The sequence below is a fragment of the Staurois parvus genome, unplaced genomic scaffold (genome assembly GCF_062004578.1).
Source record: "Staurois parvus isolate SC_StPar_1 unplaced genomic scaffold, SC_StPar_1.0 ptg000136l, whole genome shotgun sequence".
Taxonomy (NCBI): domain Eukaryota; kingdom Metazoa; phylum Chordata; class Amphibia; order Anura; family Ranidae; genus Staurois; species Staurois parvus.
This window is the reverse complement of record NW_028317932.1, coordinates 13,803,581-13,820,187: the sequence shown is the minus strand read 5'-3', so window position 1 is coordinate 13,820,187 and position 16,607 is coordinate 13,803,581. Positions and strand designations below refer to the sequence as shown.

General features: G+C 43.6%; 1 protein-coding gene across 1 annotated transcript in view; it reads right to left on the bottom strand.

Annotated features, from left to right (window-relative positions):
* Positions 1–16,607, bottom strand: part of STK31 (serine/threonine kinase 31) — a 267,629-nt gene that overhangs the window by 131,331 nt on the left and 119,691 nt on the right. Inside the window, exons 14-15 of the mRNA XM_089673219.1 lie at positions 10,638–10,769; positions 10,233–10,334 (exon numbers count right to left, since the gene is read on the bottom strand). Of these exons, the coding sequence (XP_089529345.1) occupies positions 10,233–10,334; positions 10,638–10,769 (234 nt within the window). The remainder of the gene's footprint in view (positions 1–10,232; positions 10,335–10,637; positions 10,770–16,607) is intronic.

Here is a 16,607-nt window from a genome sequence, read left to right as displayed (position 1 = left end):
TAAATTCAGGTATAGACAAAGGGTTATAATCACTTATTACGTTTATAATCTGTATAGAATCAAGTAAATAAGTGTGGGTAGGAAAACCGCCAAAACATTAGTAATTGGGAGCAAAGGCAAAAAGGGGGACATCAAACCGCCCGAGTAACGCACCGAATCCCACACTTGTAAGCTATGAAGCATGATCGGAGTCAACGCTGTTAGAAGGAAGCCATAGAAGTGTTGATATCGCAATGGGGGCACAATTAAGCAGTTCCAAAAGAACCCAGAGAGGAACATGAGAGGAAGCATGCAGAAAGGACAGTGGGGCGATCTGGCTTGCCTGATAATACTTGGTTATGTTGGGCACCTCAAGACCTCCCTACAATCTATGGACAAAGCAGGTAGTTCTGGAGACCCTGGGGTGTCTCCCGGCCCAAATAAATCACAAGATCCTAGACTGAAATAACCGAAGGAAATGAGGGGGTACCAGCATTGGAAGGGTGCGAAAATAATATAGTAATTTGGGCAAAATGGTCATTTTCACAGAATTGACACGCCCTATCCAGGACAGGTGTGGAAACTGCCAGGAGTGCATGAGAGAGGACAAGGAATGGAGCAAGGGATAGTAGTTCACAGCGAATAAAGAGGCATAAGAAGGAGTCACGTGAATGCCCAGGTACTCAAGAGAGGAGGAAGCTCATTGGCAGGGGAAGTGAGACTGGAGGCAATTGACCAGGTCCGAAGCCAAAGTAATATTAAGAGCAACAGTCTTGTCCAGATTAATGCGGAGTCCTGATATCAAAGAGAAACAAGCAAGGTCCTATAGTAAATTTGGGAGAGTAATCAGTGGGTTAGTAAGGGTCAATAGGGCATCACAAGCATAAAGATGAAACTTAAATTCATGGCCCGCGTAGGTGTTACCCATTATATTGCAATCTGAAGGGGCATCCTTGTCTCGTCCCCCTCCAAACAGGAAAGGGATTTGAACTCCGCATACTTGACCGAAGCTGAAGGGGAAGAGTATAAAGCTTGAATCCCGGAAAGAACCGAATCCCCAAATGGACAGCACAAACCATAGGCATTCCCAGGACAAGAAATCAAAGACCTTGTAAATGTCTAAAGACAGCAGGAATCCCAGGATTTTCCTCTGCTGCTGCAGATGTACAAGATGGATCACCTTACAGACAACATTATCGCCCGCTTGCCTCCCGGGGACAAAGCCCACCTGCTCTCTGTGGACCAGACGATGCAAGTATTTGTTGATATGAAGACTGAGAATCTTGCCCAGGACTTTTCGGTCCTCATTGAGAAGAGATAGGCCGAAAGGCCTGCGGTTCCAGCATGGCTTCCGCTGTCTTAGGAATCATCGAAATATGGGCCCTGAGTGTGTCAGGGGAGGGCAGGGAGCCTCATCATAGGACATTGAAGTAGCCAGCAAGATAGGGCACCAGCAGAGTTGCAAATTTCTTTTAGTACAGGCCAGAAAAGCAGTCAGGGCCCTGGGCCATAGTGGATCATAAGGTTTTGATCCCAGAAAAAAAGATTCCGCCTGGTCCAAAGGGAAAAGGTCCGGTTTGGAGTACAGTTGCGAGAGAAAGTTGGCAAAACGCAAGACAATCTGCTGGGGGTTCGAAGTGCAACCCCCCGCGGGGAGCCACAATTAGACGGCTTGAAGGGCTTCCACAGAGAATTAAGTTTCTTGGCCAACATGGGGCCAGGCTTGTTTGCACAAGTGTAGAATTTATGCTTGGACCAAAGTAAGGCCCGTTCAGTCTCCAAAGAAGCAAGCAAATCCAGTTCTGTAGCTAGAGCGTCTCGTGCTCGTCTGTGGGCAGAAGACGGGTGCGCCTTCCAGCGAGCATCAGCAGTGGCTAGAAGAGAGTGCAGGTCGGAAAGGCGATGCTCCCTTCCCAGTTTCAGAACCGCAGCCAACTGTATAATGTGGCCCCACCATGTGGCTTTATATGTCTCCCACAGGGGCACTGCTGAAGAGACAGAGCCCAAGTTGTCCGTACAGTAGGTTTGAATGAAGGATTGGATTTGCTGGCAAGTAGCCCGAGTAGTCAACATTCATTGATGTGCCAGTGAAGTGAGGAGGGCGCCACACCATACCTGAAAGTTCAAGAAGCAGGACCAGGAATCATGGTCAGACTAGGGTGAGGAAGGAATGGATATCATCTTGACCAAAGGAAACTGATGAACACGCATAAATATGTGGTCGATCCTGCAGAAACTTGTGCAGGTTTGAGCAGAAAGTAAAGTCATGCGCAGTCGGGTGAAGTTTCCTCCAAACATCCGTCAACCCTGCAGTCTGCAAAAGGGAGCGCATATGCGCCTCCTGCGCTGAATCATGGAAAGGGGGGGGGGGGGGGGGTCGCCCCAGGGGCATAGTGCCTGTCCAAAGCAGAATCAAGAGTAACATTAGAATTGCCTAAGAGGAGAAGGCCCTTGGAGTGTCGAGAGATGATTGTGCAGAGATTTGAGAAAAATCTGTGTTGAAATTGATAAGGGGCGTAAGATACTAAAGTGACATCTGAGTCTCAAATGGTACCCTGCATAAGTCAGTACCTACCAATGGGGTCCGCTATGTTCTGGGCACGTGTGAAGGGAATATTGTGTCTGAAGGCTATCAAAACACCCCGGCGTTTCTCAGGAGCTGAAGCTGTATAAAAAGTGGGATGAGGAAAGATACAGTGGGGTGGAGGACTGGGCAAACCTGGTCTCCTGTAAGCAAACCACGTCAATCTGTGGCGATTTAAGGTGGTGGAAAATCTTGGACCGCTTAAGAGGCGAGTTGAAGCTATGTATATTTTGTGAGTGGATTTTCAAAGGGGATGTGGCCATGGCGGGGCAGGGAGGAACTGCTCAGCAGCAAGAGCACTGATCGGAAAACATGTTCTACTCAAAAGGACGGTTGGTCCAAGACGTCCCGAAACCCTGAAAAAGAAAAACAAATAAAAAAGAAAAATAGACCGAAGGAAGGAGGAAAACAAAAAAAAGAGAACATGGACAATAAGACAACAGTAACACACACATTGTGGAATGCATTCTACAGTCGTAGGATACCAGTTGGGGGTGGCTCTACCATCAGACACATGGTTGCTAATGCATACATCAACATAGGCCCCTAGGAAGAAAAATGCATAAAACACAAAATGATACAACTAACTACCGTGGAAACGGGTATACGAGTCTGAAGGGGACAGGCCACACTCTGAGGTAGCCCTCCACTAGGTAATCCAGCTAAGCCCAGGAGCCCACCTCCAACCCAGAAGTAATAACCAGACTGCAACAGATAAGCAGCCTCACACAGACCAGGTGGTCCCCCCACCCCATTTGCGCCCCAGCGAAGGAACACAACAGACCCCAAGGGAGGCCAGTCGCCAAGATACCGAGCGAGGGGCCCACCCGATCCAACATCCTCCACGGAGTCTTAAGGACCCATGAGCCAGCCCCACCCACACAAGCCCGGGGGCAACACCAGCTCCAAGGCCCACAGGACATACATATAAACAAAGTCAAAAACATCAAGTTCAAGTAGAGACAGCAGGCCTCCTACAATCCAGGGAGGACTCCACCTGCACTAAACAGTGTAAGGGACCCATGGCCAGGAGCAGTAAAACTGAAGCAACTAATGAAAATATCAATCCCCGGTCGCAGGCAAACCCGTCCAGGAGATGGGACCCAAACAGGCAAAGGCCCGAACACGACTAGGCCCGGTACCAAAAGTAGATCCCCGTCCGGGGGGAAAGTAGGGTGAGCTGGCAAAACAGGGCCTAAACAGAGTAATAACGTGAATGAAAAACTGCCGCCGGATTAAACTCATGGTCCCCACAACATGTTCAAATGTGGAAGCGCAACAGAAGTCCTGGTCATGGCTTCAGCCCGGAGAGGAGTGCGTAGGACTGGGTAGCAGAGGGGTCTGAGGAAGGGACCTCTTTCGGCTGGAAGCCTTCTCCCAGAGGCGTTGAAGTTGAGAAAGGGCCACCGGGGATGTAGACGGGCGCGTCGGGCTCTGCACATTGCCTCCCGGTGGTATGAGGTGTAGAGATTCCAGAATGGATTGAGCTTCCTCCGGAGTGGTGATTGAGTGGCTGCGGCCTTGGCAGTTGAAGGTAAGATGGAAAGGGAAGCCCCACGCACATTTGATATGGCGATTCACCAGAACAGAAGTAAAAGGCTTCAGCTGGTGGTGTTTCTGAAGAATGATCTGGGAGAGATCAGAGAAAAACTGATAGCGATGCCAGAGAGGGGGGCGGCAGAGGAGCGTCTGATGCATTATCCATGTCATAGGCAGGATCATGGTCCACCGCGGGCAGCAGCAGCTCCAAACTTGAGGCAGGGGCTTCAGCAGAGTCCTCCGGAGGGTAGGTCACGGGTTCTGGCACGGCTTGCCGAGCGCTAGAGGCACCCCCCCCCCCCCTGCTTATTCCCCATCTGGACAGGCGGGCGTCAGTGACCTGGGAAAGGATAATGGGTAAGTGCTGTGCCCCCCCCCCCCCCCCGGAAGCTGGCAAATTGGCCGACGTGACCGGCGGGCGAGGAGCGTGGCTATTGTGCGGCCATCTTGGGTTGCTGCTCACGAGCACACACCCCCACCCCCCAGGAGGTTCTACTTTTAAAACTATGTATAGTGTGCCCTGAAAAGGTGAATGTGAACCACCTGTCTTTGGTGTTCTTAGACAACCAAGCAATTGACTTGGGTCCTGTGAATAGTACCAAAAGGCTACTTTACTTTTTCCCATAATTTGTATTGCTTAGGATAAAATAGCTTTACTTCCTATTCTAGTATTTTTTTGAAACATTGAAAGGAGTTAACAGGTTGCAGCTTGTGCTAATCTCTGAGTTTGCCAGCACTCTGCTCTGCAGACTGACAGATGTTAGGGCCCCTACCTCTATATTACCACACTAATGGTAGACAGGAACACAAAGAACATTCACCCTGTGCTTGTAAGAGGCATGCAAACACTCATAGCAACCAACACCCAAAGAGAGGGCAACCCCACACTACGGTACGGAAGTTATAGGAAAAAAATCTCCAACCAACCTACTTCGGAGCCATCTGACAGATTTATAGCAGCAGTCATGGTGGAATCAAGACTGCATTGTGTAGCCTTGCCGACCACATGAAGCCTGCTGCTGTAATACTCCTAGGAAGATGCAGGTCCGCCTACTGCTCCCTCACTGGTGTTTGTGGATGCTGGCAGCAGGATATACTCACAAACCCACCATATTGCTGCAAATTCAGGGGGACCTGGCTCAGCAGACACGACCCCCCTGCCCATCTGGAAGTAGTCAGGAATTCCGGATGCCTCTGCTCCAGCCTCCCTAATACCCAAGGGAGTATAAGAGTCTGCTCCAGCCATGCAGTTTTCCCTCCAAACGATTTGGGGAAGCCAGTGGCCATGATCCATCCATACCAATCAGTAGTAAACATCATGAGCTAAGCCAGCCGATGAAGATTTAGGGCTTGACCAAATGTGAGTAAGGGAGGGTTCCACTAGAGCATCTACACCCATGGGGATAGCTGCTTCTCCTCCAGCAGAAAAAGAACCATGGAAAAAACCAAGAAGGTAAAGGGGGGGATACTTTAAAAGCCCAGAAAACCCCAGATATGCGAGCCCTCCAAGTCCACTGTCCCTGAAATTATGGGGAAGCATATACTACGAGGTCCCTGCAACTAGCATCAAGGCCTGAGGGAAGAACAAACCATTCTGATGTTCCTGGTAGGATGGAGGACACACAAGTTCTGAGGACACTAGGTGAGTGTGCCGCTCTCTCACATGTGCTGTCCTGGAAGATTAAATGGGAATTTTTGTCATTTTCCAAAAACTTGTGGCAAAAAAAAAAAAAAAAAATCTTCCAAGCACTCAATATGCCTCTCGGCAAATACTTTGGAGTGTTTACTTTCCACAAAAGGGTCATTTGGGGAGGTGTTTGTACTATCCTGACATTTCAGGGCCTCCAAAACTGATATTCAAGAAATGAAGTGAGGGAATTATGCCATTTAAAAGCCTGTAGGTGGTCATAGGTTTTTGGGCCCTATATGCGGCTAGGCTCCCAAAAAATCCCACACGATTGGTATTCCCATAATTGGGAGAAGTAACAGTGTAGTAACAGTGTTTTTGGGAGTAATTTCACATATACCAATGGCATGTGTGAGAAATATCTAATTAAATTGTCAGTTTTCAAAAACTTATGGCAAAAAATAAAATCTTCCATGCACTTGGGGAGTGTTTGTACTGCTCTAGCATTTTAGCACCTTGAGAAATGTGTCAGAGTAAAAGTTGCGCAAATTCCAGTATATTCACCACAGTTTGCAGACACCATAACTTTAACACAAACCAATTAGCCACTTGCCCTACAGAGGATTTAACCCCCCCCCCCCCTTCCTGGCCAGGCCATTTTTTGCGATACAGCGCTGCGTTACTTTAACTGACAATTGCAGGGTCATGCAACGCTGTACATAAACTAAATTTGTCATTTTTCCCACAAATAGAGCATTCTTTCGGTGGTATTTGATAATCTCTGCAGTTTTTATTTTTTGCGCTATGAACAAAAAAAGACTGACAATTTTGAAAAAAAAAAAACAAAAACACAGTATTTTTTACTTTTTGTTATAAAACATAAAAAAAAATTCAAAATTCATCATAAATGTACGCCAAAATGTATTCTGCTACACGTCTTTGCTAAAAAAAATCCCAATAAGTGTATATTAATTGGTTTACTTGAAAGTTATAAAGTCTACAAGTGGCGGTATATATACTGGAATTTTTTTTAATACTAGTAATGGAGGCGATCAGCGACTTAAAGTGGGACTGCAGCAGGCATTCTGAGACTGGGTGGGAACAAACCACCACGGACATCCCTAGTGACACCAATACAGTGATCACTGGTAATAAAAAGCACTGACACTGTACAAGTTACACTGGGTAGGAAGGGGTTAAAATCTGGGGTAATAAAAGGGTTAACTGTGTGTTTTACATTGTGTGCTGTGTGTGTTTTACTTGGGAGACATGCTGCTTTGTATCTCTCTGCAAAGCACAATGTCCATGCTGACAGGAGAGAGATCTGAAAGTAGAAAATATTTTTCAAAAATGTTTTTCGTTTATGTAATAAAAAAAAACATTTTTTCATACAGTGTTGCATGATCAAGCAATTGCCAGTTAAATTGGCACAGGGTTGAATAGCAAAAAAATGCTCTGGTCAAGAAGGGGGTACATCCTTCCAGAGATCATGTGGTTAAACATACTACACTAATAGGCCCCTTTCACGCAGGCAGACCAATAGGGTCTGAAAGATCGTTATTTTTGTAAGACTTGATCAAACCCTCCATTGTCCTCTATGGAACAGCGGGTGTAAACAGACATGTGTCAGTTTACACCAGCTGACATCTGATCCTGTCCGGTAAAAACACAATACTAAAACTCATGTCAACTCATTCTGATCTTTACTTTGATGGTATTCTGTATTGATCATTTACGATTCACCTACAACCACTTACATTTTTAAGTATGAAATTTAAGTATTTGCAATTGCGACATGCACTAAATGCACAATTTGGGACTCAAAACCTCAGTAGTTCAACTTACCCTCTTATTGGTGTACGGAGTTTTCAGGGCCCCAAGGGATAATTCTCCACTTTATACTCCCACTTATTACACATGTAAATGAGTAGAATTCCCTTACGGATTAGGTCTAAGTGGCAATACCAAATTCCCTTAATGTTTGATGAGGCCTGGGAGGAGGCTTGTTCATCTCTCTTCTCCAAACAACCTCAAATTCAGTGAGGTGTGTTCATCCCAAACCAGACTTATACATTTAATCTTGACTGGTCCAGGAATATCTTGCTACAGAACATAAGCCATAGATCTGCTTACCTTGATTTCTACTCATGTCCCATTTACCCCAGTAATTTGTCTCCTTGGCTTAATTGATGAAGAACTCTGTCCCACATATAATAGGACCTTTTTGAAAGAAACACTGTTTCTGGCCTGAAAAATGATAGCACTTAAATGGATGCAGGCCTCCCCTACTACCATCTCTCAATGAATAAATGTGGTCAAATATTTCCTTATGAACAGGTCATATAAACAACAGAACTTGTCCTTGTAAATATCACATTTGGGATGTTTGGTGTAATTCTACTCTTACTATAATGCACAAGAAATGTATATTATTCAAGCTTGATCTAGCATTACAAACCTTGGGAAGAAATGTGAAATGTGAATTAGACTGATGCACTGAGACAATAGAAAGATTTGTCTTAGATTGATGTGAAACCTGTATTCTGTCACTGCATAAATTGTGCAATAAAAAATCTTAGTGACTGTCAATGCAGTATTTTAAGCAGCTGTGAATGTTATAGGCAGACATTTTATATAATGCAAACTTATTTTAGGTGTAACAGTCATTTAGCTCTTTCATTGCCAGAGCTATTTTTGCATTTTCTGCACACATTTAAAATTTTTTCAGGCATGAAGATTGCACAAACCTCTCAAACATTATATATTTTCTTTAATCAGACACCCTAGAGAATAAAATAGTTTTTATGTCACCGAATATTAATCGCAAGGTTCTAGGAAACCCAAAATTTCAGTAAAAAACACACACACTAACGTGAATTTTAGGGCAAGCAAACGCAATAAATGACCCACATTTTTGGTCAAATAGAACATTTGAGGTTGCGCCGAGTAGTTAGATACCCAACATGTCAAGCCTTAAATTTGTGTGCGCCTATGAAAAAGTGACAAACTTCAGTACCCTGTATTTTCTATAGGCTATGCTTCAAAAGCCCCTATAGGTCATCAGTTTAGTGTTTCAGAGGTGGTCTTGTGCCAGAATTATTGCTGTCACTCCAGCATGCACGGTGATATGTAACATGGGTATTGCAATCAACGTTTTCATGTGTAGGCTCCCTGACATGTGCATTTACTTTGTACGTGCGTATATTTGGGGGTGGGAGTGGGGCCTCACTTTTAATGGGGGGGATGTTATGTACGTGGGTGTAACTTGATTTTTTTGCTACTTTTTTTTCATTCATCACAAAGTCCCCTATGCAATGATTTTTAGGTGACAGGTTCCCTTTATTGAGACATGTAGGGTCTTTTAGACCCTGCATGTCTCCTCTTGGTCTCCACTACAGATCGCATTGCCATACATGTATCCCTGGCTATTCTAGCAGGGGAAAGTGACCTCACACGCGGCGCCTTTCGGGTCACAGAACGCAAAGCAGGGAATAAAACTGGCGCCTTGCTTAATGAAAACAGCACAAAGTTAACACTTTGACTGCCTCTAAATGTTAACCCTTTCCCAACCAGTGTCAGTAGTACAGTGACAGGGTATATTTTTAGCACTGACCACTGTATTAGTGTCACTGGAGATGTCAGTGTCATTTAGTCAGTTTCCACCCAGCAACAGTTTGCCATCCGCGTTATCACAATCCCACTATAAGTCGCTGATCGCCGCCATTACTAGTATAAACATTTTTTTTTAAATCCCAGTATATATACCATCCTAAAGTTTGTAGATGCTATAATTTCACGCAAAATAATTTATATACAATAACTGGTATTTTTTTTTACCAAGACATGTAACAGAATACATTGTGGCCTATATTTATGACAAAATTAGATTTTTTAAATTTTTTTCTACTGGATGTTTTCTAGCAGATATATATATATATATTATTTTTTTAACCTAAATTTTTGGTCTTTTTTCATCTATATAATAAAAAAAACAGTGGTGATCAAACGCAAAGAAACCTCTATTTGTGTGAAAAAAAATGTTATTTTTTTTCACACAAATTCTGTACACAGAATGTGTACAGAATGCCCACTGAAACATAATTTCCTGCTTGTGTGATTGGCTCACTGATTTTCCCAGACATCTGCACAAAGATAAAAGTCCGATTTTTGGAATCTCTTGCAATAAAAATGCCATTTTTGGTGAGATACTCCCAATAGGAAATTATGATTAAAGGGATGCAGACGCTTTCCACATTAGAGCCCTGCAAGTGCAGTTGCTGATTGGGAATTATGAATCCACTCCCATTAGATTCAATTTCCACATGGAGACAGGGAAACAAACAGCTCTTTCTTCAGAACGACAAAAGGTTGGAATCTGCAACAAAGTTTGTTAAAATTATTTGCAGTGTACATAGATGACCCAGAAAGGAAGGTTTGTTTTTCAACAAAGGTGGAGTTGCTCTTTAAGTGGCTATTAAGTTCGTAAAAGAAAATATAACTCACATATTCCGCTTGTTCACGCTGTATTTCATAAAATATCTTAGTTCTTAATGCAGCAATTTCACGTTTCAGGTTGTTATGGACAGCTTCATTATATTCATCTGACTGCAAAGTAAGTTTTCATTATGAAAAAAAGACAACACAATTTATGTAGATTCAGGGTTTATTGGGGATAAGGGCATCTTAATTGTTGATTATTAAAAAAGCCCTTAGTGATATTAAAGAAAAATATATTTCCGCAAAGGCACGAGTAATCCATTTTAAGCATGACATATACTAGGGCAAAATCTTCATTACCCTGGGCTACTCCTTCCACGCAGGGGTAGGGAGAGGGCAGTTACAAACAGATCAAGCGGTTCTAATTTACAAATTTACATATATACCTTAAAAAAAAAAAAAAAACAATACCTCTTCCATGTTGCTGCTTTCTAACAGTTTCCACCTCAGCTGACCCTTCAGTCCTTTTATTGTCTTCTTGACTGCCATTAAATCGTCCACATTAGGATTTTTATTCATCCACTGTACATTATTATTTTTGAACTGTAAAACACATTTTAAAATTCATAACGACCATCAGAAAATTCAGAAGCATTTTATGATCAGTTTAATAAAATGGCCAAATATAGTTCTGTACCAAACTTGACGTATGAGCAAAAAAAAAAAAAAAAAAATTAGCTCTCTTCAATTCATGCACATTTTCCCACCCCAGGATAACTCCTCCCACTACCAGCATGCCTCAATTTGGTTGCAAAGCAGTACTGATACAGTTGCAAGAAAAAGTATGTGAACCCCTTGGGATTACATGGAGTTTTGCATGAATTGGGCATAAAATGTGCTCTGAACATCATCTAAGTCACAATAGAAGAACACAGTATGCTGAACATAATACTACACAAACAGATGTTGCCATGGTTTAATTGCACATAACATGTAAACATTCACAGCGCAGGGAGGAAAAAGTATGTGAGGCCCTAGCTTAATGACTTCTCCCAGAGCTAATTGGAGCCAGGAGTGAGCCAACCTTGACTCCAATCAGTGTGATGATATTGGATGTGTTGCTGACAGTTGTCCTGCCCTTAAAAAAACACACACCTGTTTTGGGTTTACTGGTTTCAAGAAGCACTCTCTGATGTGAACCATGCCTCGCAGAAAAGAGCTCTCAGAAGACCTACGATCAAGAATTGTTGACTTGCATGAAGCTGGAAAGGGTTACAAAAGTATCTCCAAAAGCCTTGATGTTCATGTGTCCACGGTAAAACAGATTGTATACAAATGGAGAAAGTTTAGCACTGTTGCAAGAGCACAGCGCAGAATGCTGCATGAGGTAAAGAAGAATCCCAGAGTGTCAGCTAAAGACCTACAAAAATCTCTGGCACATGCTAACATTTTTGTTAACACATCTACAATAAGGAAAACATTAAAGAATGGAGGACACCATGGAGGAAGCCATTGCTGTCCAAAAAGAATATTGCAGCACGTTTGAAGTTCGCAAAAGAGCACCTGGATGTTCCACAGCACTACTGGCAAAATATACTGTGGACAGATGAAACCAAGATTGAGTTGTTTGGGAAGAACACACAACACTATGTGTGGAGAAAAAAAAGGCACAGCACACCAACATCAAAACCTCATCCCCACTGTAAAACATGGCGGAGGGAGCATCATGGTTTGGGGCTGCTTTGCTGCCTCAGGACCTGGATGGATTGTTGTCATTGATGGGAAAATGAATTCCAGAGTTTATCAAGACATTTTGCAGGAAAACGTACGACCATCTGTCCGCCAACTGAAGCTCCTCAGAGGATGGGTGATGCAACAGGACAATGACCCAAAGCATACAAGTAATTCAACAAAACAATGGCTGCAACAGCACAGAATACGCCTTCTGGAGTGGCCCAGAGTCCTGACCTCAACCCGATTGAAATGCTGTGGCATGACCTTAAGAGAGCGATTCACACCAGACATCCCAAGAATATGGCTACACTGAAACAGTTTTGTGAAGAGGAGTGGTCCAAAATTACTCCAGATCATTGTGCAGGTCTGATCTGCAACTACAGGAAACATTTGGTTGAGGTTATTGCTGCCAAAGGAGGGTCAACCAGTTAAGTCCAAAGGTTCACATACTTTTTCCTCCCTGCACTGTGAATGTTTACATGTTATGTGCAAGTAAACCATGGCAACATCTAATGTTTGTGTAGTATTATGTTCAGCAGACTGTGTTCTTCTATTGTTGTGACTTAGATGACATTCAGAGCACATTTTATGCCCACTTAATGCAAAACTCCACGTAATACCAAGGGGTTCACATACTTTTTCTTGCAACTGTATAATAATTATAAACACCGTTGGATTTGGAACCTGTATCCCCCCAAAAATCCTATTTTAATTCTCATCTGTTGAGGGGCACGGGAGATCAATCGTGTGCAGGACATCCAAATAGCAGTCCAACTGAGGCACTAAAAGACCCAAAATGTACAAGAGAAAAAAAAAAAAAAAAAAAAAAAAAAGGAGGGGGACTGCAGCTCAAGCAAAATGAAGCACCTTACTCCCGAAGCAGATATCAGATATAATCACAACCCCTTCCTGTTAGAAAAAAAAAAAAAATGAAAAACAGATGACCAGGTATTCATGATGCTGGAAAGATCATGAGACACCAACATAACCAGTAAAATAGTTCTTGACAAGGAAAGTAGAAAAGATATCCCTAAAGTCTCACCCTGCACCCCTACATGTTCTCCACGGCACAAATATCCGCGTCAGTCCTGGTGCATTCATATGACTTCCCCTTTGTGGAATACTAAAAACCACTATCAGCGTTTTTTGAGCTTAAAAAAATAACACACTAGTGTGCATGGAGCCTTAAAACCCATGTGGTTCACAGCAAAAGTTTAAAAAAAATAAAAATTATAAAAGTAAATCGCTTTTAAAAATTATAAAAATTAAGAAATACGCTCATTTAATTCTTACAAGGAATATAACAGAATTTGTAAAAAGGAAATCAAGGCTGAAATCAAAATAAACAACAGATTGCAAAAGAGAATAAGACAAAGCCAAAGAAATTCTTAAAATATATGAATAGTAAAAAGGTTAGGTCTGAGTATGTACAGCAGGCACTTTACAAAATTATCTGGATTTTGTGACTGGGAACAAAGCGAAAATAATTTCTTCAGCTCTCTGCATAAAGTGCTCCTATGAGCATGGGGGAGCTCATGTCCATAATGAGGATGATACTGACAGCCCCAAATGATCCACAATGGCTCAGAATTGATATGATCCAGAAATATTTAGACAGAATAAAGTGAAAGCACCTGAAATGGATGGCATACACCCATGGATCCTAAAAGAATTGAGCTCTGTCATTTCAAAGCCATTGTTTCCAATTTATAGGGACTCTTATGACCGGCATAGTACCACTGGTTTGGCGTAAGGCCAACGCAGTGCCTACATTTACAAAGGGGTCAAAGTCTTCACCAAGTAACTATAGACCTGTTAGTTTAACGTCTATATTTGGGAAGATACTGGGAGAGTTGAATAAAAGACTACAAAGGTGAGTTTTTGCTAGACAAAAATGTTTTAAAAGCAGAAACACCGGGTAAAAACCTTTTTACATGTCTTTGTTGCTGATCTCCTACCTTCACTGAATACAGTTAGGTCCATATATATTTGGACACGGTCACAATTTTAGTTTTTTTCAGGTATGTACCAAAACATATTCAAGCTATAATTCTATAATGGATATGGGCTGATATGTACATCCAAATTGAAAGGGTTTAGAATTACAGTTCTTAAGAGTAGCCATCCCCCCCTTTTTCAAGGGACCAAAAATAACTGGACAACTGAATATACTGTAAATCATAAATAAAATGTTCATTTATAATATTTTGTCAGTTTCCATGGTCTTCCGGGTCTTTTGGTGTTGCTGAGCTCACCGGTGCGTTCCTTCTTTTTAAGAATGTTCCAAACAGATGTTTTGGCCATGTCTAATGTTTGTTCTCTCTCTCTGATGGGTTTGTTTTGTTTTTTCAACCTAATGATGGCTTGCTTCACTGATAGTGACAGCTCTTTGGATCTCATCTTGAGAGTTGACAGCAACAGATTCCAAATGCAAATAGCACACTTGAAATGAACTCTGGACCTTTTATCTGCTCATTGTAATTGGGTTAATGAGGGAATAACACACCTGGCCATGGAACAGCTGAGAAGCCAATTGTCCCATTACTTTTGGTCCCTTAAGTGGGAGGCACATATGCAAACTGTTGTAATTCCTACACCGTTCACCTGATTTGGATGTAAATACCCTCAAATTAAAGCTGACAGTATGCAGTTAAAGCACATCTTGTTCGTTTCATTTCAAATCCATTGTGGTGGTGTATAGAGCCAAAAATGTTAGAATTGTGTCGATGTCCCAATATTTATGGACCTGACTGTATATGGACCTAACTGTATGTTATCCATCCTCTTGTTAACTCAGTAGTTGCTCTGAAATAGCCTGATTTTCAAATCAAGCCGATAATTCCCAGGGGTTTCCTGTTTGTAAGACTAGTGTCTGCTATCCCTCCTATTCCCCCAGCCACCGGGTCTTGGAACATCCCTTAATTCTGTTCTCCTGGAAGCAGGGAAGTATTTCCATCCCTGCTTGCTGTAGTGGGCGTAAGAGAATGCCGATCTGTACTGCCCATGGAGGTGGGGTTCTAAAATTGACAGCCCCCTGAGCCACTCTGAAAGGATGTACTGGCTGGAGATGGCAGCTGAGGGGAGGAGGATACAGCTGGGAATAAGGAGGAGGGACCCCTAACAGTTCCACATGAAGCAGATGGTGAGGCTTGAGCTGCTGAGTGTGAAAAATGGTCAGATAGCTTAAAGGAGAAGTACAGCCAAAGCTCTTTTGGCTATACTTCTTTTATGGATCACAGGGGTAGTTTGTTCTGCACTCCTGTGATGTGTTTTCAGCTGTTGCCTGATGTCACTTAGCAGTCCAGGCTGGGGAAAGATCCTGACTTTAACATCAGGATCCACCTGGAGTCTGGAGCGGCACCTGGCTCAACCTCTCCGCGATCTGCTGAGAGCCTGAGCTAGCCGCTCCCTACCCTCCACGGCCCAGCGCTCCAGGGGGCAGAGCAGACAGCTGTGACAGACTTTGAGAACTCAGTAATCAACGGTCATGTGATCGCTGAGTTCTCACCCTTCGAGCTGGCGGGGGACCAATGCTGCATCCACCTAGGTAAATAGAATTTTGGAAGAAAAACAAACCCCCTAGTGTTCTCTTAACTGCTTGCAAGGAGAAACCAGATCCAGGTGGACTGGAGCAGGTGTCAAACGTCAGCCAATGTGATGGGGACTGGGAGGGCCGCTACGTTTCTGGGGCTCTGCCAATCATTGGCTGGCGTTTCACAACTGCTCTGGTCCAGTCCACCTGAATGAGAGGGGCAGGATATAGAGCAACCGACGCACTGCATTCTTCTCCCTTTAGTCAACGAATGCCTGCAGGAGAGAGAGGAGAAGCAGACATTCAGCAGCTGTAGGGAGGAGAATGCAGAGCATCGGTTGCTCTGTATGGTGCCTCTCTCATCCAGCCTGCTAGGTGTTTCTGGCATCCATTAGTTGCTGGAACTGCTGGCTTTGCCACCTGCCTCTGTCCCCCTACTCCCGTTTCTTGGTTCCAGGCTGCTCCCACATGGAACCCTAGAAAATATATACGCAGTGCCCAGCACCTGAGTATATGGTGTGTCCAGGTGTCCTACTGTCAACATTGCCCCCCCCCCCCCCGTCATGTTCCCCTCACCTATCACATTGCCCTCCACCTATCACACTGCCCCCCCATCACATTGCCCCCTTCCTTCCCCTCACTTCCCATTCCTGTGACCCCACCAGATAGGGAATTCCCCTCACTTACTGCCCGTGACCACACTGGAGGGAGACTTCCCCTCACTTGCCGACCCTGTGACCCCACTGGAGGGAGACTTCCTGTTTCTGTGACACCAAAAAGAGTCTTCCCAACAATGCCTGTTTATGTGATCCCACTGGAGGGAGAAGTACCCTCACTTTCTGTCACTGTGACCCCACTGGAAGGAGACTTCCCCTCAATTCCTGACTCTGGCACAGGAACAGCCATAAAAACATTGTCAGAAGTTCAACACCTTCCTTGCTGTACTATAAATGTGTTCTGGTCTGTGACCCCATGGGATATTTTTCAAGTCATCTCCTGTAGTATGGCTACAGTCACTGACCAGTTAGTCTGCTGTTGAGGCTGGAGGGGGAGAAATGACATGTAAGAATAACAGCCACAGCAAGTAACAGAAAACCTACAGGAGGGAGAGTTAAATATTTAAAGTAGACTACATAGAATAAACTAAACATTTTGCACATACATGCATGCTTTAA